This window comes from Zootoca vivipara, chromosome 5 (assembly GCF_965207765.1).
Source record: "Zootoca vivipara chromosome 5, rZooViv2.hap1.1, whole genome shotgun sequence".
NCBI lineage: Eukaryota > Metazoa > Chordata > Lepidosauria > Squamata > Lacertidae > Zootoca > Zootoca vivipara.
The window spans coordinates 10833853-10860634 of NC_142588.1; the positions used below are offsets into that span (position 1 = coordinate 10833853).

Here is a 26782-nt window from a genome sequence, read left to right on the forward strand (position 1 = left end):
ATCTTTAACCACTGGAAAATTGTAGACCAGCTGGAAAAACCCTCACAGCCCTCATTAAGGTAATGAGGCTACTTATGAGTAATTATGTATAGCTGCCTCTTAATGGTAAGAGGCCCTATCAAACCAGATAGTCATCGACTGTGTTTCTTCCCCAAAATATTTGTTGCACAGGCTCGGCATATTCTCAGGAGAGACAAGTGCCATAATTGAGACTCATCCAAGGAACTGTAGGAGGCAGTGCTGCTGATAGGATAGGGGAATGACCGGGAGTTAGACTTCTAGACTCCAGCCTTTGTAGAAGAACTGGCAATTGAGATTCTAGGGAAGGTCTTTGCCAGTGCATTCCTATATAATTAGCATTCATTGATGCCGCAGTGCCACATCTGCCAATAAACATAGCTGTGGCAACCACAGAGGAAGCTACAAAACACAATTAGGGAAAAAAAACTGCACCAATTTCCCAAAGCAAGCATGGGACTGTGAACAAGGAGAGGAGCTCATATTACTAGATGCTATCCAGACCTGAGAAATCATGCTAGGATACTAGTCTCGATGTGTGCTGACAAAATCTACAGTTCTTCTAAACTCAGAATTATGTTGAGCGTACCAATGTAGATTTCAAACACAAAATTCTAGACATATATAGCCTTGGCACAACGAAACCATAGTGTTAATTTAATTAATTCATGTCATCGCTCGCTCCTCTCCTGATCACATGACCCCTACTGACCCATTGCCCCATCTGGTTCTTCGTAACATACTCTCCACTTCTGTATCAAGCTGGTACCCACATGCAGAAGCTACAGATTGCAACTTGCTCCTGTCCCAGTTGTCTTCACTCCATGTCCAAAAATTGCTGAGTCCGGCAGACTCAAGCTACAGCCAGTTCTCTTCATGCACACTGTATCTAACAGGCTCCAAAGAAACAGCAGTCTGGATGAGCCGCATGGGTAGTTCTGAGAGTCAGCCCTCATACCACACTGGATGAAGCAGAAGATAATTCTGTCCCCCCCCCCCCCGGAAGAGGAAGAAAAGGGCCACCTTAATTTCCACGTGTTTATTTCTCAAAAAAGCACGGCCATGTCACCTGCCAACACGACACACTGGGAGCTTCCATGTTCACAAATGAAGCCATTTTCAGAGCACAGAAGGGACTGCAGTCTTGCTCAATAGAGAAGGAGGTACAGAACTGCCCAGTTAAGTTACTGCGGGGCCCTGGCTGAAGCCATTAACAGTAGCTTCTACTGGTAAGTCTTCTGTAAAACGAGTGACAAAAATAGTAAAAAGCAACAGATTCTACGAGATGGGAAAGATGTCTCTGCCTCAAACAAAAGGGGGGGCCACCACTGTTCCTAAGAGTGCCCACATGACTCTCTCCAATGGTAGTTTTGTAAAGTTCAGTTTTCTTCAGAGGAGAAAGCCATGTACTCTCGAAGAAAAGTCCTGATACGCAATGCACTTCTTTCACCGTTTCTCCAGTTTTTTGTACTTTGCTTCTGCGGAAGACAAACACACAGCCATTAGGGAGAGCAAACTCCCTTTCAGTTATGAATCCAGGACCTTAGTCACAGCCTCATATAGTGCCACTTTGACATAAGAGACTGAACATCCAGAAGCTGTTTTCAGTGGCTAGCGCACTGCCCGGGTCCACGCACCTCTTTCAACTTCAGAAAGTTCTCCACAGATGGAGTATTCTGGCTATTGCAATAATATGATCCAGGGTACATTTTAACAATTTGTAGTGCCAGTCATGTCTTGTATTTCTTTAGGAAACCTGAGTGGGACACCCTGGAAATCTATTAGGGCACAACAGCAACCTCCACAGATATATCATGTTCCAAAAGGGTAAAACTTGTCAAGGTTCATGGAGGGGATGCAACCCCCCTCCTTGTGGAAAAGGGGTAAAATAGGCACCGTTTCTGCACACTTTCTAGCAATGTCAAAAGTACTTACCAAGTTTCTTTGAATATGCATCCAGCTTGTATGCGGCTTGTTCCAAAGCTGCCACCTGCTCTTCAATCAGATTGATTTGCTCCAGGTACGGCTGAAGTCCGGCATCTTGGAGGAAGTGAGAGGTGAGGGTGGGGAGAAAACAACAAGGATTAGTTGCTGACTCACTGAAGGCGTACGTACCACTTGTGTCACCTCTTCGGTCACTAGATCTGTGGCCAGAAGTTGGTATATTTTCAAAACCGTAAAACTGCAAAATAAGAACGGAAGATTATGCAGCTGAGCCTATGTAGCAGAATATTGTCTCCTCTGATGGGAAGAGACTCTCCAGGTCTCCCCAGTATAGTCACCCAAAATCCTTTTCAATGCCGCATTTACTCGAGTCTAATGCGCCATCAAATCTAATGCGCACCTCAATTTTCAAAACCTTGAAACAAAACAAAAAAAGTATTCACTGGTGCTGAATGTCCAAGAGCTCTTCTGCCACCTTCCCAAAGCCAGGCAAGCAGGCTTTGGGATGGAGGCAACAGAGCCTGCCACCTCCTTCCCAAAGCCCAGGAAGGGGCCCCACATTGCCCTTGCAAGCCACTGCTGGCTAGTATATTTCAAATTAAAAGCATAGCATACATTAAAAGTACATCAAACAAGGCAATAAAAATCTAACCAAAACATGTTGGGTTTAAAAGAAAAGATTTATTTTTTTGGGGGGGGGGAGCACAATCTCAAGGAAGGAAGTTTAATCCCCAAATAACACACACTTTCTGATATTGCTCCAACTTCCTAGACTCACCAGCCACCCTAAAAACACTGGGATGTTACTGCCAAGTACAGTCTCCTCCCCCATGGCTCTTACATGCCACTAACACCTAAGCCCACTCTTAACTTTTGCACTCTTAACTTTTAAATACAACTCTTACCTGCTTCCCACCCCAATATGACTCCAACATCCACCATGCCCACCCATTCAGGATAATACTTAGCAACTTCACTGCACATTCTGCATTCAGAGAGGGCTGCCTGTGCAAACATTTAACAAATTAATTGCTGCAAGTTTCCGCTCTGCAAAAGTTCCCTGGTGGTGCACAGTGTTATCTGAATTATTATTATATTTCTATACCACCCCCTGTGATTGGACATAGATCCAACCTATAATTCAAACATGTTACAAGACACAAATGAAAGTATCTCTCTACTTACATTTCTGATTCAAGTCTTTCAGGTTTCGACTTATGTTTATTGCAATATCTTTCATTTCAAGGTACTTCAAACTAGTCAGTTTGTTCATGTTTTCCAGGAGTTTGTAATCTTCAATAGTGGCTTTAAAATGAAGGAGAGAAAGAGAAAGGGGAGGGGAGGGGAACAGCTTAAAAAATGTAAATTATTTACAAGACGCCATTTTAATCTCAGCTAAAATTCAATGGAGTAGCACAGTAGTCCCACACCTCTCCAGTTGACCACTCCTCTGGCTATTATAAACATGGAATTTAAACCTCTGATCAAATTTGATTGCGCAAATTTGTTGTCTGTTGCTTGGGACAGTAGAACCTAAACCAGTGGATTCAAATTACAAGAAAGGGGGTTTAGATTAAACACCAAGAAGAGCTTCTTGATAGCACCAGCTGTTAACAGACTGCCTCAAAAGAAGGTGAACACTCCTTTGTCCGGTGGTTATCTAACTTCTGCCTCTATCAGGGAACTGTACAGCGCAAGAGTAGCATCAGCAGGGATCTGGATTCCTACTCTACAACGATGCTCAATCAAATTTCAGCTTAATAAACCAAGATAATAACAAGCTTTATAACCCCTCTCCTTCTGCTTCATCCCTCCCTTTGTGCAACTGAGAGTTGTGCAAGCCACAATTAATTACAGCTCCCTCTTACAGTGAATGGCTTCCAAACAAGTCAAAATCCAGAAACCAATTGGTTTTATTTTCTGGCTCGCTTGTTTGGAAGCCATTAAGTAAAGGTTCTCAGCTGAAATGTAACCAGGGGCCTGGTAAACCGTGGCTGCCTACCTTGTTTTACCATGCAAGCAAAGGTAGGAGCACAAGAAATATATATGGATGCCTGACATCCATGCATATTTAAGCATACAATAGTAAGGGCCTCTTTTTTTCACCGCAATCCCCCAGACATACACTCATGTCTCATGGGTAGCCAGAAGAAAATTAAAAGTGTGTTGCATCCAGCACTGTGCAAGTAAGTACTATTTTACTCATGCAATGGGACTTCACCTTTTTGCTCCTCTCTCTGCACATCCCCAATCTGCTCAAGGAAAGGACCCTCAACCTCTGGAACGTGTTTTGAGGGTATGAGGGGCCTTAGGGGAGAGGAGGGGAAAGTTCCATTGTGCAAGCAGAAGTCTGTTGCACAAGCAGAACAGCAGTGTTCTGAGAGTTTCCTAGCAAAGCCATGCTACATGGATCAACTCTACTCCTTTGTGTGATATAGTGACATTCCTGAAAAACATGAGATTCTTAAGAGCTGAGCTGGTATATGTGGTTTGGTCTGAGAATTTTCTCAAGAAATGCTTATTCTACTTGGGAGATGTAGAAGACACAAGATTCTGGATGTTCACACTTGGAAGAAAGACACACAGAAATCAGTGGGACTCTCTGGCATGAAAACACACTGATGATTTTGCTGCATGTTATATTTAATATAAACTTACCTGTCAGTTCACCTGTTAGGTAAATGGCCATTTTGTTGAACATATCCTTGCAAAGTTCATTGATATCTGCCTCGGCTGGTTCTGTTGCTTCTTCTGCTGTTTCAACAGCAGGATCCTCTGTTCAGATTTTTTTATAAAAGAAAACAGGGAAACAAGAGGTTAGCTGCTTACCAGCTGTATCTACTGATGCGAAATCCTTGACATGTAGCACAATACCAACAACATCAAGCAGACCTGTTTAGTTTGCAGCCTCCATCTAGGCAACAGCCTGAAAGCTGCACAGGATATACTGCTGGGGGAAGGTGCCATTACGCCCTCAAACTGGTCCTGGGCACTGTATCAATACACTGCCCTCACAGGGTGGTTGTTTGGGGGGGGGGGTAAACGAGGAGGCGAGAGAACAACAAACACCACTTTGTGTCCTGTGGAGGGGGGAAAAGGTGGGATATAAATGCATTTTTTAAAATATATATATTGCATGATCCAGGCAAGGCTGGGAGAGATTCCCTATCTCTCTCTCTCTCTGTGTGTGCGTATGTGTGTGTATGTATGTATGTGTATGTATATATATATATATATATATATATATATATATATATATATATTAGAATTATCAAATTGTGGCGTTGGAAGGGACCCCGAGGATCATCTAGTCCACCTCCTTGCAATGCAGGAATTTGCAGGGATTATTATTATTTATTGAATTTATATACCACCCTATACACAGGGGGTCTCAGGGTGGTTCACAAAATAAAATCAAGATATAAAACCACAAAATACATAATAAAAATAGAAACAACAGCCCAATGCCCCCCCCAACACACACATTTTAAAAGGGCATAGGACTGAACCTGCGACCTGGGCGTTATCAGCACCACTGCTGCCATCCAGTGCAGGCAGTACTGAGGTAGGTGGGCCCAATGGGTCCGTCTCGGTGCATGGAATCCCCTCACACCCCCTTTGCTGGGGTGACGGTTGGGAAAGCGCCTCCCCCCTTGGAAGCACGTGACGTCGACCAGAGGCCCCACCCACTCCATCTTACGCTTGGGGCCTTGTCGCCTGGCCTCCGAGTCCTCCTCAGGCGGGACAGCGGCGGCGGCGGCGGCAGCCATTCCAAATCCGCCTCCCCCCCCACTTCCGCCGCTTGGGGGGAAAAACCACCACAGGATACTTCCGGTTTCCGCCAGACGCTCTCTCCTTATCCACCGCTTCCGCCGCCCGCTGCGCATGCGTCAGGAACAGGCGCGCCGGGCGGTTCGGGAAAAGGGGTGTGCGTGCGTGCGTCATGTGGTCTCTTCCCTGTCCACGGATTGGGTGAGGTTTCGTCCGCAGACGTCATAATGATTATTTGGGTAGAGGGAGCTCCTTTATCTTCGGAGCGGGCTTCCGGGTACGCTTGGTGGCATTTCCCTTCCCACCACTTGAAGCTGGGTGAAGAAGTTCTCATATGAGGGACTTCATCTCAGCTTTTGAGTTTTAACAGGGGAAACGGGGTTTGCACGCAAATCTTCCTCCAGCCTTTGAAGAAGAGGCTCTTAATCTCAGGGTCGTGGGTTTGAGTCCTACCTTTGGCAAAAAAATTGGGGTTGGATTAGATGACCCTCGGAACCAGTGCCGCATTTACGTATAAGCTAAACAAGCTCTAGCTTAGGGCCCCACTCTCTTGCCTCCCCCCCCCCCCAAAAGGAAAAACAACAATTGGATGTACATTTCGAAAATCTAAGATTAAAAAAATTAAATAAAACCCGCAGCAACAGTGTTCTGTATTGTGTAGGCTCCTATTATGTAAGTCATGGGCCCCGCCTGCTAGCCTGCTCCCTAAAACAGGCATCCCCAGACTTCAGCCCTCCAGATGTTTTGGACTACAATCCCATCATCCTTGACCACTGGTCCTGTTAGCTAGGGATCATGGGAGTTGTAGGCCAAAAATCTGGAGGGCTGCAGTTTGGGGATGCCTACCCTAAAATATCACTGGTTTGCTATGATGATTTCATGTTATAGCAAGTTTCAAGGGACTAGATTATGAATCTTTGTAAATTGTGTTTTGAAAGGAACTTTTGTTACTGCCAAATGCCAATGTGTTTGCATATTTAAGTTTATTATGAATAAAAAAATCATTTTAAGTTAGAGCTTAATTATTTCACTATTAATATACTTCTTAATTGTATTTCAGTTCAACAATTACTTTGATAAAATACATATTTTATGTGCAAATGGCTTTAGATACCTATTAGGTCCATAAATTACCATACAGCATATATTCAACAACAAAAAAGCGACAATTTGTTGTTGACAAAGGACAGCTGGACATATAAAGGGCCACATTATCTTCAGTAGCTGAGGACCTCATCAAACCTAAATCCAGCTCGGAACCCCTTCCAGCTACCATCCTTGTGTGAGGTCCAGGCAGGAATAAAGGTAAAGGGACCCCTGACCATTAGGTCCAGTCGTGACCGACTCTGGGGTTGCGCGCTCATCTCACATTATTGGCCAAGGGAGCCGGCGTATAGCTTCCAGGTCATGTGGCCAGCATGACAAAGCCGCTTCTGGCAAACCAGAGCAGCACATGGAAACGCCGTTTACCTTCCTGCCACAGCAGTACCTATTTATCTACTTCCACTGGCGTGCTTTCGAACTGCTAGGTTGGCAGGAGCTGGGACCGAGCAACGGGAGCTCACCCCGTCACAGGGATTCGAACCGCCAACCTTCTGATCAGCAAGCCCTAGGCTCAGTGGTTTAACCCACAGAGCCACCTGGGTCCCCCAGGCAGGAATAGCCCAGTCATTAAGCCATGTCAGAGATGGCTACAAGTGCCAGGCAGACCTTTTTCACAAACATTTTAAACATTTTTTTCAACTCATTGTAAATCATTTCCCATAATGCTTTTGTTATTTTGCACGTCCGCTGCTTGTGGTACGTTTGTGGAAAAATCAGAGGCTTTTTTACTAGGCATTTTAGGTGCAGAGATTCTGAAGGGACAGAAGCAAGGATACTACTGGCCCAGAGATGGAAAGAAGACAAAAGTTCCTACCAGAGACGAATGACTGATAAAGATGATGAACTATGCCAAAATGGCGAAATGTACCGGGAAAATCAGAAACCAGGAAGAGAAGAACTTTAAGGAGGAATGGGAAAAATTTACAATGTATTTAAACAACTAAACAAACACTAAACAACTAAAAACTTTGGCAGGATTTGAGTAATGCTTGTACTGTACTGTACAAAAAAGATGGTAAAAATGGATTATTATTTTTTTAAATAGAGAAAATAAGGGAAACGGTTGAAAAAAGATTGATAATGTTTTGAGACTACAATTCCCATCATCCCTGACCACTGGTCCTGCTAGCTAGGGGTCATGGGAGTTGTAGGCCAAAAACATCTGGAGGGCCAAGGTTGAGGAAGCCTGGTTTAGTCCTTTGAAACCTAAATGCTACCTGAGCTCCTGTAACCAGAGCTTGACTGTAGGGTTTTCATATTAGGAGTAAAGGGGACCCCTGACCATTAGGCCCAGTCACAGTGTCTAAAATCCTGCCTCCCCTCTTTCTCAGCGATCTTCTATGGTGATCTCTGCTAGTGCTGTGCCTTAAAATTGATCCCACATTATTTCTGATCGCCGTTTGTGAATTCACGAGAAAGAAAATGCACGAGAAAATAATCGAGGAAATTCTCAAGTGCCCCTGAGAATGAGGCGGAAAAAATGGAAGGCTCGTTTGCAAGGGAAGAAAACTGTTATGTACTGAGCTGAATCCTAGAACAATAGGATTCAGAATCAGCGGGAGCTACCCAATCCAACTCCAGGTGGAAGTGAATCCGCAACCTGATTGGCCTGCTGGAGCAGCCAATCAGGCGGCTGGCAGAAGTGAATCTGCTACCTGATTGGCCTGTAGGAGCAGCCAATCAGGCTGCAGGCAGAAGTCAATCCATAATATAATTGGCCCACAGGTGTAGCCCTGAAGTAGCCAATCACGCAAGGCCCATTGTGTAAATAATGTATATAAGCAGATGGTTTGGGGAAAAGAGCCATTCGTCTTCTCTTCTCCTCCTTGATGACTATGAGCTGAATAAAGAGCATGAAATTCACTCTTGACTCCGAGTATATTTCAAAAACCTTGGAGAAATTGAAGATTTCGACACAGCGCTAGTAACCTCATATGGTTTGGATTTGTGAAAGTTGGCTGTGCAATGGTGTCCCCTAAAAGTCAGGAATACACTGCATTCAGTTATCAGCTAAATATGATCCTCAGTTAAGTTTGTGGATGTGGCTCTCAGGTTCCTCTCGCCCTCTCTTGCTGCATTTTTCCTCGGATGCTAAATCATCTCACGTGTGTCTCAGCATGCTAGAACAAGTGAAGACTAAGTTATAAGTGTTACATATTCCTCAGGGGAACCGCTCAGTTTTAGAATGAGTTGTTTTATCTTTTTAGAATGAGTTGTTTTATCTTTTTCTTTTTCTTATTAAGGTAATCTCTATGGGAGGTCCTTACTTAGAATAGCGTGCCAGTTCGTCTTCCTTGATAATGTTGTGCCCTGGGGCTAGTTTTTATACAAGTTTTTCGTGCGAGGATACAACTTAGGCTATTGTATGTTGTCCTCACTTGGCAGGTAGTAAAATGATTTTCACACTGCGCTTCCTACCCAGGAGAGGGCCTTTGATTTCTACTTCAGGAGTTTTAGCTCAACCCAGGCTTCCTCAACCTCGGCCCTCCGGATGGTTTTTTTGGCCTACAACTCCCATGATCCCTAGCTAGCAGGACCAGTGGTCAGGGATGATGGGAACTGTAGTCTCAAAACATCTGGAGGGCCGAGGTTGAGGAAGCCTGGCTTAACCTATAAAGACTTTAAGCTCAGTTGATTGGATAATGCTGATAATGGCAAGGTTGCAGGTTGAATCCCTGTAAGGGACAGCTGCATATTCCTGCATTGCAGAGGGATGGACTAGATCAGGGGTCCCCAGACTTACCGGGCTTTGGGCCGGTTCCCTCTTCTGGGTCAGGAGAGGCCCATACGCATGCGCACAAAGGATTTTCGACGCTTTCTTCCGACCTGGAAGAGCACCGCCGCGCTGCGCGCCGTAAGAACGGGTGGCGGTGGCGAGCGGCGGGGGTCGTCGTGGGCCGGATTGGGAGGCCAATTGGGCCGCATCCGGCCCCCGGGCCGTAGTTTGGGGACCCCTGGACTAGATGAAACCTCAGGGCCCCTTCCAACTCTATGATTCTCTGAACCAAGCAACTACTTACCTATAATGTCATCTAGGGTGCATACTCAGTTTGATAATCTGTTGCTTTTTTATTTCTTCGATGACAACTGTCTCTCACCTCTCATGTGTGTTTTAAATAATAAAACCTAACCTTTGGGTTAAGTAAACTTGTGTATTAATCACACGCATAAAGGGATTATCCACACTTAACTTTTGCCCCACTCTTTCCAGACAAAAATCTGCACCTTAACACTCGGTGTCCAAGCATTGTTGTTGTTGTTTTGTCCCAAGCTTCCCCCATGACAGCTGCTCTTTAAAGCTGAATTGGAGCAAATGTCAATTCGGGTTTTATGTGTGTTGAGGTTACCATTTGCTCCAAATGAGTGAATTTTTGAGGAGAAAAGCTTAGGAGCCGGGGTGGGTGTGTGCTCAGATACGAAGCTTTCAGACCCTCCAAGTGTCCCTATTTTCCAGGGACGATTCTGGATTTACAGAAGCTGTCCTGGTTTCTGATTTGATCCCGGAATGTCCCGCTTTCCCTTAGTACGTCCCTATTTCCGTGGGAGAAATGTTGAATGGCATGAGATGGTGCCTGGGAAGAGTGTAGGAAAGGTTAAGTGTGGATAAGCCCTCGGTAAACATGGACAGGTTAATGATCTCCTGGGCTTATCTCACACAGACATCAATGCCTTTGTCAATAGGCACACTGCAAGCTGGCCTACAGAGAGTGAGATGATCATTGGCCCATTTAGGTTGGTACTGCTCTCACTGACTGGTGTGGTTGGGTTCCAACACTAGTATTACTGTAGCTTACCCGGTTCGGGCTGCAGTGGAGCCAATCCAGGAGACGCTACGGCAATGCTGGTGTCAGGAAGGCAGCTTTGAGACTCGGCTGGCAAAGTTATTTAGAAAGGGGATGATAATTCCTAGGTGTTGGGTGGTTTGAGGTTGCCAGCTTGCAGAAATGTAGCCCAGTACAACTGAAGCCATTAAGAATTTCCATTGCTCTGCTGAATTATAGCGGGTGCTAGCAGTGACGGATTTACGTATAAGCTAAACAAGCTATAGCTTTCTTTCCCCAGCCGACCGCCTCCCTTCTCTGCCTAGCACACAGCATCTTTCACCTACTCTTCAATATCTTCACCGGCCTCCAATCTTACCATAATACAGTAAGAGAGAATATTAAAGAGAGAGAGAGAGAATATTAAAGGAAATAATCATAGAATAAAAAGAAAGAGAGAAGAATAACGGATAGCGCAAGAACAGATAAAAGTTACTTCCAGTTATCCACCTGCCAGTTGGACATACAATAATTTTTCGAACGATAAGTTTCTTTTCCATATACATACAGTCATACCTCGGTTTAAGTACACTTCGGTTTGAGTACTTTGAGTTTAAGTACTCAGTGGACCCGTCTGGAACGGATTAATCCACTTTCCATTACTTTCAAATGGGAAAGTTCGCTTCAGGTTAAGTACGGTTCAGGTTAAGTACAGACTTCTGGAACCAATTGTGTACTTAAACCGAGGTACCACTGTATATGTGTGTGCGTGCGTGTGTGTGTATTATTAAGTTTTTGCATAAATTTTCCATACATCATTTAACATTCATTCATGTCTTATACAATATTTTTTTTACTTCCATCAATCACATCTAAAGATTTCCAACCTTCTTAAATTCTTCTTGTATTCCATAATTCACTATTACTTTTAAAAAAACACCAATTTTTATTTTCCTAAATTTTCTCTGTAATATTTCATATAGTTCTCCTTACAAAACTTCTTGCAAACCTACTAGCGTAATTTGTTGTTTACAATTGTTTTTCAAATATTCCCCAAATTTAGTCCAATCTTTCAAGAACCTCGGGTCCCGCCGATTTCGAATTCTCCCTGTCGTCTTATCCAATTCTGCGTAGTCCATTAACTTCGCCTGCTATTCTTCTATCATCAGCAATTCTTCCTGTTTCCATTTCTGTGCAATAGTACTCTTGAACGATAAGTTTCTTTAGGTGGAATTCAGCACAGCGCTAAGGAGATCATTCTGTCAGCACAAGTATTTCTGCTGGCCTGATGGAACAATCTTCCCTCTGCTCCATCTGTGTGCTGTTCGGGGCGGGGGGTGTTCCTCCTGACCCTCCGAAGCAGATTGATGGGGTGCCTGAGGGGAGCGAGGAAGCCCCATTGCACTAGCAGCCGTCTTCCCACGAGCAGAACAGGGTGCTTGAATCTTGCCCTTCACCTTTTGGGAGGTCGCTTCCCACAGCGCTCCTGAGGAAGGCAGCTTACACTTGAAACACACTAGGACTATCAACTGGGAGTGCTTTCTCAAATAAAAACATACTTTTTCTTCAGCATCGTTTTAGGTTCGCCTCCTTTATTGATTTCCCCTTGCCCTCTGTTTTCTTTAGATTTAACTGCGGCTGCCCTTTTTACCCAAGTGGAATCTAGACACAATTTTTTAAAAAAACGCTGTGAAAATGCTAAAAAAAATTTTTTTTGAAAAATATACAGATTTTGTCGTAGCTCACGATCGCCATCTTGTGTCACCTTTGCATAATGTACTTTGCAACACACTTAAAATGTTTTCATTGCAGCTGAGTCCCCAGACTCAGTTTACTAAGTGCTCCCCCTTCCCCAAAGAAAACTAATTACAGATCTAAACAAATTTCCTGCGAAACATACAAGGGGAAAAAAGATTAAATATCAGCAATGTAAAAAAAAAAGTGGTTGGTGCAGTATGGTCCTCCCAGTTAATTGAAACAATGACTTTTGCCAGTTGGACCTAGGAAGACTTGAATGTCTCCGCCTTGTAGGTCATCTTTTCTGCGTTAGGTGAACTTCTTCATGAACCGCAGTTTGGCATATGCTATCACGAGGAAGATGACTGTCATACAGCTAAGAGCCACAATGTTCTCCCACATTGCCCAGTTGGTAGCCTCTATTCCTTGTCCGCAGAGGTATTCTTCGCCATAGCACCTGTCAAAAAGGATAGTACACACACCTTCAGAATGTTATTAACTGAAGCAATGCTGCAGTGCTACGGTAGAAGGACAACCCTTTCACTATTCCCAAGCACAGAAAACAAATGCTTGCTGATCCAAGGCCACCAGTTTGCCATTGTGAATACACACAATTTCCCCCAAAGGCCAACTCTTGCTGCATTCTTTATTTCATTTTTACTGGGTATTTCCCTACCCCTTTATGCACCTCTGACGATGCCCGTTTCCCCCTCTGCAAATAATTTGTGGGAAATGAGCGCCGGGAGAAGAGTTAGACCCATTTTCATTGAATTCATAGAATCAGAGTTGGAAGGGACCCTGAGGAACATCGAGTCCCCATATGGGGATCGAACCTGCAACCTTGGTGTTATCAGCACCATGTTTTAACCAACTGAGCTATTTCCCTGGCACACTGAGCCACGTTGCTGTATCTTCTTTGGTGATCACTCATAGCCGAGTAAGATTGTGAGTGGGCTTGCATGTTCCTATGACCCTTGTGAGCGAAGCCGTCGGGAATCTCGTACTCCCAGCAGGGTCACCCACGTTGCTGTATACACACACAGAGGCACAGACAGACACACCAGCTTCTTCTAGTGCAGGCAGGTCCAACTCCCAAGAACCTGCGATCTACTCACAGTATATAAGAAAGGCAGTGATCGACCCATTGTCATTGGAGGATGGACCAGAGTTGGTGACCTTTTTTTAGGGAGCCAGAGTTGTTGGTGAGCTTTTTTGGGGGGTGGGAGTTAGAGATAGACCAGAAACACCCCGCGATCAACCAGTACATGCCTTGTTCTAGTGAAATACAAATGTGTCATGCTTTGTTGGTCCAACTGAAATAAGTCTGTTATGACTATCTTATGTCTTAGGCACAAATTGGATCTGGTACATTGTGGATCAGGAATGTTGAGGAGCCTTCTGTAGCCAAAATGTAGTAATCGACACACAAGGACGTGGCGTAGGGGAACTGAAATATTTTGCGCACACACACACACACAATGGCTTTCGGAGGGAAATTCCTGAGTGGGGCACAGTCCAGGGGGTAGGTATGGATGGGTATTTCCCAGAAACCCACGGCTTTTGACCCAAAGAGAGGAAAACTACAGGTGGCAACCTCCATCTTCCAAGAGGTTTACCCGATCCACTAATCCTATGAGTTTTAATCGATTTAATGTCTTCTCAAAAATAAGTCCAGTTCAACTCAATGGATCTTTCTCCCTGGTAAGTGATGTAGGGCTGCAGCCTTAATCAAGGACTATTTCTTTAAATCAGCAGACAGTCTTTATCAATACCCTTTGTGAGTTTGGTTTCTGAGTTCTTTATATGGGACCTTGATGAGTGGGACTGTTCTTCCGTTACTGGGGAAAAATGACTAGTTTCCAATTGAAACAAAATAAAAAATTCCTTCCAGTAGCACCTTAGAGACCAGCTAAGTTTGTCATTGGTATGAGCTTTCGTGTGCATGCACACTTCTTCAGATACATTGAAACAGAAGTGGGTGATTGTCGTTAACAGTCGTCAACAGGTTTACCACTCCTATCAGCCAATCACCCATTCACACCACCCTTCTGAGTAATACCCCTCCCCACCCTCTCACTCTGTATAAGGGTCTGGTGACTTCTGTTTCAGTGTATCTGAAGAAGTGTGCATGCACACGAAAGCTCATACCAATGACAAACTTAGTTGGTCTCTAAGGTGCTACTGGAAGGATTTTTTTATTTTGTTTTGACTACGTCAGACCAACACGGCATACCTATCTGTAACTTGTTTCCAATTGAATTGTTAAGAATGCGCCACGACATGCATATGATACGATTTAGGAAGAGTTTATCTTAGGGAGCAACCCCAAACTGACAAGGATAGTAATTCTTCTGGGATACTCACATTTCTCTGGTCTGAGGAGAACTTGGGGGGCAGCTTTGCAATGAAATGGGTCCTGTGGCGTTTGCACAGAAACGCAGGCCTCTAAACTCGTTGACTTCAAGGGCCTGTGTAGGAAGCCAGAGAGCAGAATAGAGCCGCAATAGTACCAAAAGAGAATATTCAAACCAGCCTGTTGTATCAACTGGATATCTGCTGATTTTAATACACCCATGGTCAATCTGTGCAACTTTGTCCACAGCAAATATACCTACACAGAGTTTCATGACTTCACCAGCTTACACGTATCAATATTTTATTTATTGTTCAGGTTGCTCCATTGGAAACAGCTTTAAAAACATCCGTGCCCTTATTTGGTGAAAAAAACCCCAATGCTTTTAATCAAGGCCCGTAACAATCACGATTCTCTTCTGAAAATCCTGCTTAAGAAGGAGTGGCTTCTCTTCTGAAAATCCTGCTTAAGAAGGAGTGGCTTTCTCAACAACTGTTTATATTTAAGTGCATCTGATATTTAAATTGAGGCTCATCTGATCCATAGAAGCTTCCCAATGCAGCCATGCATCGTTGGAGTCCAATGCATCTCTCCCAGCCAGCCTTCAGCCAGCCTGCCCAAGATGGATGCCAGTCTTTCTTCTTTCTTCTTCTTCTTCCCAGAACCCCTTGCTAAAAACACTCTCTTCCTGTCACTTCAAACACACACCCCATCACCTTGGCAACATCTGTCTCCCCAGGCCTCTTAGATGACCCATCCACCCCTTTTGTCATATTAACAAAAGAGAAGACAGGCTGTTTTGTATAAGCCAGCCTAGGGATTCCTTGTCTGGCACAGTCCTGCAGCTTGTACTTCCATCAATATCCCAACCCATCAAAATCTGACCATTTATTCATTTCCAGGGTTTAGAGGGGTCCTCCCTAATGTATGTTAGCTGTAGCATACTCACCGTGAGGCCGTATCTGGGAATGCTGAAGTATTTCAGCCAGTTCAGCCAATCCATGACGGTGGGAAGGTTCACCAGTAAGCCAGAAAAGATCTGGAATGTGGAGAGAGAGAGAAACGGTGCAAATAAATTCACAATTTAAAGGATTAGGCCTCGAGGCAACTACCGTTCATAACACCTTTGCCCATTCAGCAACAACTCCTTTTATCGGCGGTGGGGATTGCAGGAGATCAGGATCTGGGATTGAACTTTCCAAAATATGGAACTGCAGAAAAAGACAGTCATGGTTGCAGTAGAGCTGATCCCGAGCCTGCGTGACACATGCAAGACTCACCAGCATGAAGACAAAGCAGATGGTGATCAGGAGGTTGGCAATGGCTACTACGTCCATCCCTGCGGAGATTGCGAGGGCCATTGAGGTGGATGTGTAGCACAACAGCACGAGAGTCAGCATGAAGAAGAAGAATCGGCCCGCATCAGCCTGGTAGCCTGAGAACAGGAAGAGGATAGGTGCAATGAACAATCAAGTCACGAGGTGGAAGACTGGAAAGGATGTTTGCAAAAACAAACAAACCCAGAAGCTTTCCCTTTGGGAATGATAGGGACCCAATTACCCAAACTGTACAGAAACTTATTCATGTATGCTACTAAAGGTAAAGGTACCCCTGACCGTTAGGTCCAGTTGTGGACGACCCTGGGGTTGCGCGCTCATCTCGCTCTATAGACCGAGGGAGCCGGCGTTTGTCCGCAGACAGCTTCCGGGTCATGTGGCCAGCATGACTAAGCAGCTTCTGCCGAACCAGAGCAGCGCACGGAAATGCCGTTTATCTTCCTACCACAGCGGTCCCTATTTATCTACTTGCACTTTGACGTGCTTTCGAACTGCTAGGTGGGCAGGAGCTGGGACCGAACAACGGGAGCTCACCCCGTCGTAGGGATTTGAACCGCCAACCTTCTGATCAGCAAGCCCTCCTAGGCTCTGTGGTTTAACCCACAGCGCCACCCGCATCCCTAATGTATGCTACTACAGTGGCAAGAATGTTACTTGCCCAAAAATGGAAAGAAAAAGAAGTCCCAGGAAAAGAAGAATGGATACAAAAACTGATGGCATATGTAGAAATGGCGAAAGTTACCGGAAAAATAAGAAATCAAGATAACAAACTTTTTATAAAAGAATGGAAATTGTTAATAGCGTGGGCCAGAGGTAAGGCTTCACAGAGATATTTTCCTCTGCTGAGGCCTTTGTCCATATGAAGAGTCCCACTAAGGAAGAATGAGGTAGACTTGTTCATTGGGATGACAGCGTACAAAAATACAGATTATTTACCAATCATCCAGTAGCTTATACATGAAAATATGATTGCAGGCATAGTCCTCATGGGTAGCAGGTCTCCAATCATCAAGGCAAGGAAATATGCAGAGACTCGGTAATAACCGCTGGTATACTGGTGGCTGTGAGGACAGGACAGAACATGGCTTACTGGAAAGGTACACACATGATAAGAGAAATTGAAGGAATTGCTAATTAGGAAAATACTTTGGCCACCTCATGAGAAGAGAAGACTCCCTGGAAAAGACCCTGATGTTGAGAAAGATTGAGGGCACAAGGAGAAGGGGACGACAGAGGACGAGATGGTTGGACAGTGTTCTCAAAGCTACGAACATGAGTTTGACCAAACTGCGGGAGGCAGTGGAAGACAGGAGTGCCTGGCGTGCTTTGGTCGATGGGGTCATGAAGAGTCGGACACGACTAAACGACTAAACAACAACAAAATGAGGAAAAGAGAAAGGAACCATTTCATGGAATCATAGAAGTTGGAACGGAGTTCCAACAGAGTTGGATGGGACCCCCGAGGGTCATCGAGTCCAAGCGCCTGCAATGCAGGAATCTCAACTAAAGCCTCAACTAAAGATGGACATCCAACATCTACTTAAAAACCTCCAATGAAGGGAGTCTCGTCCACTGTCAAAATTTTATCAGACTCCAAGTTTCACATCTGCCTCTGAGGCTCTCTCTTGCTTAATGAAATATATCTTCTGCTCACTTCTAACAAATTCTCTTCTCTTCAGCTGGAGTTGCGATCCCTCTAGCAATATTAATTATAAAACGTGCATGTTTATAAATACATGGTCAGGACTCGATCACATCTAAGGTTTCATTCCTAACTTGGAGCTCGAGGAGGCATTCTCAGCATTCCCAAGCAATCTCCCTCATTGAAACATCACCACTAGACCTGCTCAGCTTCGGTAAGGTTGCGTTCTGATCCTTCCGATTGTTTTCCCAAACTCACGCTAGTGTTGAAATACTGCCCAGAGCTACAGAAATTCCATTTTCGTGAGCTAATGGGATTTGCTTCCAAGAAGTCAAGGACCAATTATCACATCAGGCTTTACCAGGCTTGGTTCGGCTCTTTGATGGATTTCCACCCTTTATCAGTGAAGGGTATTCTACTTGCACCATTCTCACGCTGCAGTGGTCTACATGGGATGTGAACTGACAGTATGTAGTTAACATACTTTGAAGTGTTGACTGCTCCCATATGTCTCCAGCTGCAATACAGTGCTACCTTGGTTGTTGAATTGCTTGGCTCCTGAACAAAGTGGTTCAGGAGCCAATGCAGGGCCGTCTTCAGTATATCTGGCGCCCTGGCGCGACGATCTCTCCCGGCGCCCCCCCCCCCGCCCCATTTCCCAGTGCGGCTCTCTGGCGGGTGCAGCAGCGCGGTGCCCCCCGGCAGCCCTGCACCACCCAGCCTGGCCGTAGGGCCGGCCCTGAGCCAATGCCACAAACCCAGAAGTAAGTGTTCCGGTTTGTGAATGTTTTTTGGAAGCTGAACATCTGACGTGGCTTCCGATTGAGTACAGGAAGCTCCCGTAGCCAACTGGAAGCCGCACCTTGGTTTTTTAACTGTTCCGGGAGTCAAACGGTCACGCGGAACAGATTAAGTTCCACAACCAAGGTACCAGTGTATTGTACTTCCAAAAGGTTTGGGTTTTTTTTTTTACACCCTCCCTTTTTTATTAAAAAAAATTGGTCATGCCTGCTTTTAAACTTCAACCACACCCATTTTGATATGCAACTCCTGGAAGATTGGCCATGGGTCAGTGCAGCCCTCAGCCCAAATAAGGTTAGCCACCCCTGTGCTTTGAGACTTCCTACTAACTCATAGAATCATAGAGTTGGAAGGGAATGGATGAATGGATGAACAAATGAACCTTTATTTGCGTCAGCCACCGGCCATAGCAATAAAACAACAATGCAATATGCAAAGAATAGAAATAAAAAGTCAATTGTATAAAATACATTTTAGAGTTTTGAATCAATAGTCAAATAGCGGATCTTATTCTCATTGCCCCAGCTAAAAACCTTGCAACTTTTTCTGTCACCTGCTCATCTTGATCTGCCAAGAGAAAGGACACTGTGGCAGTGGTTGGGCGACCCGGAATGGACAATAAAAGAGGGGTGATAGTCTCGTTCCTCAAGTTTTTATAAAGAGTGCAAGCCAGAAGGGCATGCGCCACCGATTCGGTGCTGCCATCTCCACAGGGACATGAGCGGTTTTTGTGTGGAATCTGTTGGAATCGTCCCTCAAGGACAACCGAGGGCAATACATTCCATCTTGCGAGAGGTTTGATACTTACACAAACAACTTCTTATCCTTGATAAACAGCTCGATTGCCGACACACTGGAGAAGCACTGGTTTGTGGTTACGAAAAACAAAGATCCAACTCTGAAAGGAGCAACCAAAAGTAAGTCAACTACCTTCATTAACTGCTTCGGAAGCTTTCTGTAGGATCACTGAACCCTGTCTATGGAAGGAACACATATTGTTTCTTATGCAGGCAAGTCACCATGGTTTCCTGCTGTTTAACTGAGATGGATCTTGACCTTAGAGTAGGGCACGTCAAAGCATCTTTTCAAGAATGCACGTCAAAGCATCTTTTCATAGGTCACATGACTGTGTTTGTTTCAACTCCGGGGGGGGGGGGGGAGAGGAAAACTATAGCAACAAAGAATATGGGAAAATCAAGGCTCATAAAACAGATTTTACATTCCTTGCCAAAACCTCCCCCAAACATTGTGTTTGCAATAATTTATGCAAATTCTTGTGTGTTTTTTTAAAATAAATAAAAATGTATATGCAGGATCTTTTCTAAAACTAGAATTGTTTGCCATTTTTGAAGTTGTTGCTTTCCACCCTGCAAATGACAGTGTCATGGTAGGGGATAGGTAAGAAATAGGAGGGACAGCTGCATGTTAATAAAAGATTAAAATGAACCACTCTGAGACCTGTGGGTATAGGGCGGTATAGATATTTAATAAATAATAATAATACAGTAAAGAAGATTAAAATAAGACGCCCTCCGAATACAGAGGGAGCGATGCAGTACAAAGAAGCACCATTCCCCGAGCACATGAAATTTTTGAACATATCATCTACATATTTTCACATGCCTTAAAGAGGCTTACAAACCAGAGGCGTAGGAAGGGGTGGTGGTGCAGTGGGTACAGTCCACCCCGGGTGTCATCCTTGAGGGGTGTGACAAAATGGCACACACTGGGGGGTGGCACTTACTGTAGTGCCTGGCCTGCAGCGTGCTCCTCGAGCCACCGTGCCTCTCCTGGGACTGACGCAGTGGCTCGGGCCCCGCGCTGCCCGAAACGGCAGTGTGGGGCTTGCGTCTGCCAGGCGGACTCCGTGGGAAGCTCGCTGCAGCGCCCCCCTGGGCGGCTCACCGTGCGGCCCCCCTGGGCGGATTGCAATGCCGCCCCTGTGGGTGGCTCGCCCCACCCCCGGGTACATGGCATGTGCGCCACTCCGTGGGCTGGAGCAGCTAGCCAGCGGCAGAGGTAGCGGCTCAGGTGCCTGGGGCGGCACACCCAGGGGCGGGGCAAGCTGCCCCTAGGGGTGGGGCGAGGCGAGTCGCCCATAGGGGCGGGGTGCACTGTGGGGCCTCTGGAGTCTGCCTGCCTCCTCCCTCTCAGCTGCCCTACAGCTGTGGGGAGGCAGCGGGCGGACCATTTGGGCAGCGTGCGTCCAAGCCACCGTGTCTCTCCCAGGAGGGATGCGTGGCTTCGGCGTGCTGCAGGCGCCGCGGTGAGTGCAGCCTGGCATTTTGTCACCCTCTCAGTGGTGACACCCAGGTAGCCCACACCCACTGCACCCCTTCCCCCACCCCTGCAGCTAGCGACACCGCTGCTAGAAACTAAGGTAAAGGCACCCCTGACCGTTAGGTCCAGTCGCGGACGACTCTGGGGTTGCACACTCATCTCGCTCTATAGGCAGAGGGAGCCGACGTTTGTCCGCAGACAGCTTCCGGGTCATGTGGCCAGCATGACTAAGCCGCTTCTGGCAAACCAGAGCAGCGCACTGAAACGCTGTTTACCTTCCTGTCGGAGTGGTACCTATTTATCTACTTGCACTTTGACGTGCTTTTGAACTGCTAGGTTGGCAGGAGCAGGGACCGAGCAACGGGAGCTCACCCCGTCGTGGGGATTCGAACCGCCGACCTTCCGATCAGCAAGCCCTAGGCTCTGTGGTTTAGACCACAGCGCCACCTGCTAGAAACTTAACTTCCTTTAAAAGCCTAAGATTCCAGGAATTCAACTTTAGCCCTTTTGGGGAGGTGGAATTCCATATGGAGAAGTCTCAGCTACAACACTCCCAAAGTGAAGAAAATAATGGTCTTCGTATGAAGGTGCAAAGGTTCAAAGAAGAGAGAGGCTCAAAGGAACATTTTGCCCCCAGACCTTGTAAGAGCCTTTCGCAGGGCCTGACCCAAGGCTTTTGTGAGCCCTTGTAAATATTTGTCCTTTTGTAATAGACAACCAGTATTGTCTTGTAGGGCAGAGTAAAAAACTTTGTTCACACATCACTGTTGTTGATACATAAAGACATAAGTAGACCACCTGGGGATCCTATCTACAATCCCTTAAGAACATAAGAAAGGCAGTGCTGGATAAGGCCAATGGCCCATCTAGTCCAGCCATTCCATTCTTGCAATGGCCCACCGGTTGCCAGCTTTCTGGAGCTGCCCCTGGTGAGCCCAGCATTTGATAGGATGGAAAATAGAGGCAAAGGCTTACTGGGAAATGATATATAATGAGTTAAAGAAAATGTTTAAAAACACTTTTGTTAAAAAAAACCCAGAAGGTTTCTTATTGGGTATAGTGGGTAAAGAGATACCAAGACAAGACAAAAAAAAACTTTTTATATGCAACAACTGCGGCAAGAATTTTGTTAGCCCCCAAATGGAAACAACATGAAGTATCAACGAAAGAAGAGTGGCAGGTGAAATTGATGGGCATCGCAGAACTGGCGCAGCTGATGGGAAGAATCCAGAACCAACGAGGTCAAGCATTCCAAAAAGATTGGAATAAATTCATATTATATTTGAAAGACAACTGTAAGCAATGAACATCACTAGTAGGGATATCAGAAGATTTGTTAGATGAAATTGCTACCTATTCAGGTCGAGTCATTTAATATTTTAGGTAATGGTATAACAAGAATAAGGACGCAGGTGGCGCTGTGGGATGAACCACAGAGCCTAGAGCTTGCCGATCAGAAGGTCGGCGGTTCGAATCCCTGCGACGGGGTGAGCTCCCGTTGCTCGGTCCCAGCTCCTGCAGTTCGAAAGCACGTCAAAGTGCAAGTAGATAAATAGGTACCACTCCGACGGGAAGGTAAACGGCGTTTCCATGTGCTGCTCTGGTTTGCCAGAAGCGGCTTTGTCATGCTGGCCACATGACCTGGAAGCTATACGCTGGCTCCCTCGGCCAATAATGCGAGATGAGCGCCACAACCCCAGAATCGGTCACGACTTGACCTAATGCTCAGGGGTCCCTTTACCTTTATAACAAGAATAGGAAAGGAAGTAAAATGCAAAGATGCAAAAATTAATTTTGTAAACCATTAGCCGGGAGGGAGGGAAGAGATATAACAAGAGGAAATGATGTTACATAATGTGATTATATGTAAAACTAATAAAAATTATTTAAAAAATAATAACAATGATATGATGGAAAATAAACCTTGACAAAAGCATCAGTAATTACCGGTTTTGAATGCCGCTTTGATCAAGTTTTACACCAAAGAAAATGGCCCCCACAATCAGTGCCAGGACAACTGTCACAAGGACCTGGAATGTGGGAAAGGAAAAAGCGACAGAATGCAACGGTCAAAGGGTATCTGACCACCCTGAGCAAAACAAACAAAGGAAGGCAATGATATTCACAGGCTCGGAATTAGTTCTCTTGATGAAAGAATGTGCAAGGCTTCAAGTTCACCAAATGTTTTATATCACCATAGATAAATAGGAACACAATTATGCAGCAAAGTCCTCTGTCAGGGTTCCCACTTTTCAAGAAATGAAAATCTGGCACAAACAAATTGTTGTCCTTTTTTTAAATAAAGAAAATCCCCAAAGTTGTTGGGCTTGTCTTAGAAAAACCCCAAGGTTGTTGAGCTTTTTCTGGGGGGAAACGCGAAAATCCAGAATTCCTCCCCCCCCCTCACACGTCACTTCTGCCATATGGCAACCCTACCTACCCTTTCCAGTGTACTTTCCCCATCACTTTCCTTGCTGCAAACAGTCCAGTCTTTTGAGGAAGGGGGTTAGTTGTGCAGGACCTCCCAAGTTGGATTTGCCAATACAGTGAGCCCACAGCTTACACTGGAGTTACATTCTGGGGATCGTGCCAAAAGTCAAAATCACATGTAGTCAAGACTGGGTGGGATTGCCAAAGTGCTTTTCCTGGAACCCCATCCCCGTTAATTTTTTTTGTAATTTTTTGCCATGTACAGCTGAATGCGCACAGGTCAAATGCGTATAAGTTGTGGGCTTACTGAATATGTTTGAATCCAAAAAACAGTTAAAACCAACCAGCCGAGTTAGAATATTTCTTTTTAAGGTCAGTTCAGTGTCGCTGAAGCCATACCCTCCAACATTTCTCCAATGAAAATCGAGACATCTTCTATTATTATTATTATTATTATTATTATTATTATTATTATTATTATTATTATTATTATATACCCTGCCTATCTGGCTGGCTTGCCCCAGCCCCTCTGAGCAGCTTCCAACATACAGCGGTGCCTCGCTTAACGAATGCCCTGCTTAACGAAATTTCCGCTTAATGAAAGGTTTTTTCTAGCGGAGGTTGCCTCGCTAGACGAATGCATTTTACGAAAAATTCGTCTAGCGAATTGCGGTTTCCCATAGGAATGCATTGAAATTCAATTAATGCGTTCCTATGGGCAAAAAAATTCAAAAAAAATTCAATGCATTCCTATGGGATTCGCTAGACGAATTTTTCGTTATAAGCAAAGACCTGTGGAACGAATTAAATTCGTCTAGCGAGGCACCACTGTATATAAAAACATAATAAAACATTAAACATTAAAAAACTTCTCTCTACAGGGCTGCCTTCAGATGTCTTCTAAAGGTTGTAGAGTTACTTATCTCCTTGGCTCGGGAGGTCACATAACTCCATACCCTCCAATAAAAACAGGAATGTCCTACCATACCATCCAACATTTCTCCGATGAAAATAGGGACATCCTAAGGAAAGGCGGGACATTCCGGGATCAAATCAGAAACCGGGACGGCTTCTGCAAATCCGGGACTGTCCCTGGAATATAAGGACCCTTGGAGGGCCTGTGAAGCCAGCTGACCCCAAGGAAGGAATATGGTTTTTAGACTAGGACCTCCAGCCACAAGCACCCTGCTATGACAAGTTTCTGGATGCACCAGACATTCCCACTTGAGAGTTCCACATTAGCAGACGGTTCTGCTCCTTACTTGCGCCACAGAAGCTTGGGGATTTCGGATGAGGTTTTTGAGGGAGCGCTGAGACACCCAGTAGAGCTGAGTGAAGAAGCCGTTCGCATAGGTCACTTGATTCATGGGCCTCGGCTTCTTCTGAGAGATCCCGTGGAGATTTTCATATTTCTTCAGCTGCTCCATCATGCTCTTGTACTGGCTGGAGCTGATGTATTTCTCGTGCAAGGAGTCCACCAGTGTCTTCTCCACACCTTCCTCTTCCATGCCATTTTCATTACTGGTCTCTGGGAAAAAAACAAAAAGGGAACCCCACTCCCCGTTTTTTAAAGGTAAAGGTACCCCTGACCGTTAGGTCCAATCGCGGACGACTCTGGGGTTGCAGTGCTAATCTCTCTCTACAGGCCGAGGGAGCCGGCGTTTGTCCGCAGACAGCTTCCGGGTCATGTGGCCAGCGTGACTAAGCTGCTTCTGGCGAACCAGAGCAGAGCACAGAAACGCCATTTACCTTCCCACTGGAGCAGTACCTAACTTGCACTTTGACGTGCTAGGTGGGCAGGAGCTGGGACTGAAAAATGGGAGCTCACCCTGTTGCAGGGATTCGAACCGCCAACCTTCTGATCGGCAAGCCCTAGGCTCTGTGGTTTAGACCACAGCGCCACCCGCGTCTCCCCCCCTTTTAAGGACTACAGTCATACCTCGGTTTACAACCGCCTCGGTTTACAACCGCCTCGGTTTACAAACACCGCGGACCCATCTGGACCGGATTAATTCACTTTCCATTACTTTCAATGGGAAAGTTCGCTTCAGGTTAAGTACGCTTCAGTTTAAGTACAGACTTCCAGAACCAATTACACTCATACTTCGGGTTAAGTACGCTTCAGGTTGAGTACTTCACGGACCCGTCTGGAACGGATTAATCCACTTTCCATTACTTTCAATGGGAAAGTTCGCTTCAGGTTAAGTACAGACTTCCGGAACCAATTGTGGTTGTAACCTGAGGTACCACTGTATATAATAGAATGCTTTTCAGTGGCAAACCCAGAAGCATTTTTCTGGGTTTCGCCACTCGCGCATGCGCAGAAGTGCTATATGTGCCGCGCGCATGTGCAGAAACGCTCTACGTGCCGCACACATGTGCAGAAGTGCTAAGCTGCGCTGCACACATGCTCAGAAGTGGTCCTCTGGATGCAAATTCCTTGGGATGCGGCCGGACCTCTGGAACGGATCCCGTTCACAACCGGAGGTACCACTGTACTAGATCCCCAGTGGTGATCAAAAACCTCCCCCAATGTCAGCTTCTCACCCATGTGCTCCTGATTGTCGGCCTTCAGTTTCTGACCGCATTTGCTTGCAGTTACAGCCGTGGAGTCGCCATTGATCACATCCAGGAAGAAGTCAGCTGGGTTATTGAAAGGCTCACACTCATACCCTTTAAAGAGAGAAAGAGAGTCAGTGTTGGAGATGTAATGAGACTGAGGGCACGTTCTTTCATTTGTGGTGGACCTGTAAAAGGGTAAAAGAGTAGAGTCGTACCTTGGAAGTCGAATGGAAACCATTCCAGAAGTCCGTTCGACTTCCAAAACGTTCAGAAACTAAAGCTCCTGCAGCCAATCGTTGGACGTTTGGCTTCCAAAAACGGTTTGCAAACCGGAACAGTCACTTCCGGGTTTGCAGCGACCTGGAGCCAAAATGTTCGAGAACCAAGCTGTTCGAAAACCAAGGTACAAATATATTGGGAAATAATTCACAACTGAAAAAATTGTTAAAAGTACTCCCCCCCCCAAAAAAAACCAGAGTTCTTTTTGTTGGGAATAACTCAGACGGAAATTCCCAAGTGTCGGAAAAGGTTATTTATGTATGCCACTACTGCAGCTTGTGTTTTGTTAGCCCCAAAATGGAAAACGAGTGAAGTCCCAACTAAGAAAGATTGGCAACTTAAACTGATGGAATATTTGCAGCTTGCGGCCCTAACATATAGAATAAGAGAATAAGAAGAACATATGTTTAAAGAAGACTGGAAAATGTTGATTGAATATATGGAGGAAAATGGCATACATTTGAAAACGTGGGCAGCATTAAGATAAATTCAATAGTGTAAATAAGTTTTGATGAATGTAATAATGGAATACTGAATGGTTTAGTTTATGTAAAATATACAGGGATTTATGTTGTGGAAAATGAACTATGTCATTGATATTTTAAGGTTGTTTAAGTGAACAAATGTAAAACAGTATTTTAATTTAAAAATTAAACTCAAAAAAGAGAGAGAGGGAGGGAGTGAAGTGTTTTAAGCTGTCTAACTAGCTCAAATGGTTAAATGTTCTTAAAATGTCAGTTTCTTAACTGCGGGTCATCCCCAG

At 45.2% G+C, this 26782-nt stretch overlaps 2 protein-coding genes across 4 annotated transcripts in view; both read right to left on the reverse strand.

Annotated features, from left to right (window-relative positions):
- Positions 1 to 1042: 1042 nt before the first annotated feature.
- BLOC1S2 (biogenesis of lysosomal organelles complex 1 subunit 2) lies at positions 1043 to 5759 on the reverse strand. 3 transcript variants are annotated; one of them, XM_035137856.3, is made up of 6 exons: positions 5663 to 5734; positions 4855 to 5042; positions 4621 to 4737; positions 3148 to 3267; positions 1954 to 2058; positions 1043 to 1496 (listed from the first exon to the last, which is right to left on the reverse strand). In XM_035137856.3, the coding sequence occupies exons 3-6, from the start codon at positions 4661 to 4663 to the stop codon at positions 1465 to 1467; spliced, it is 300 nt and encodes a 99-aa protein (XP_034993747.2). In that variant the 5' UTR covers positions 4664 to 4737; positions 4855 to 5042; positions 5663 to 5734; the 3' UTR covers positions 1043 to 1464. The 3 variants fall into 3 exon arrangements, with proteins under 3 accessions (XP_034993747.2, XP_088525582.1, XP_088525583.1); XM_088669456.1 differs by lacking the exon at positions 4855 to 5042 and having other exon boundaries at positions 5663 to 5759; XM_088669457.1 differs by lacking the exon at positions 4855 to 5042 and having other exon boundaries at positions 5447 to 5734.
- Positions 5760 to 11433: 5674 nt separating this feature from the next.
- Positions 11434 to 26782, reverse strand: part of LOC118096281 (broad substrate specificity ATP-binding cassette transporter ABCG2) — a 33290-nt gene continuing 17941 nt past the window's right edge. Inside the window, exons 8-16 of the mRNA XM_035137876.3 lie at positions 25726 to 25851; positions 24441 to 24706; positions 22696 to 22778; positions 19277 to 19366; positions 16962 to 17086; positions 15969 to 16123; positions 15638 to 15727; positions 14700 to 14803; positions 11434 to 12792 (exon numbers count right to left, since the gene is read on the reverse strand). Of these exons, the coding sequence (XP_034993767.2) occupies positions 12645 to 12792; positions 14700 to 14803; positions 15638 to 15727; positions 15969 to 16123; positions 16962 to 17086; positions 19277 to 19366; positions 22696 to 22778; positions 24441 to 24706; positions 25726 to 25851 (1187 nt within the window). The 3' untranslated portion in view covers positions 11434 to 12644. The remainder of the gene's footprint in view (positions 12793 to 14699; positions 14804 to 15637; positions 15728 to 15968; positions 16124 to 16961; positions 17087 to 19276; positions 19367 to 22695; positions 22779 to 24440; positions 24707 to 25725; positions 25852 to 26782) is intronic.

Coding starts and splice junctions, on each gene's coding strand:
- BLOC1S2 (XM_088669456.1), bottom strand. CDS start 5,732: ATGGCTGCCGCCGCCGCCGCCGCTGTCCCGCCTGAGGAGGACTCGGAG. Junction 3,268..4,620: donor CCTAACAGGTGAACTGACAG/GTAAGTTTATAT, acceptor TTCATTTTAAAG/CCACTATTGAAGATTACAAA. Junction 2,059..3,147: donor GAAAGACTTGAATCAGAAAT/GTAAGTAGAGAG, acceptor ACTTCCTCCAAG/ATGCCGGACTTCAGCCGTAC.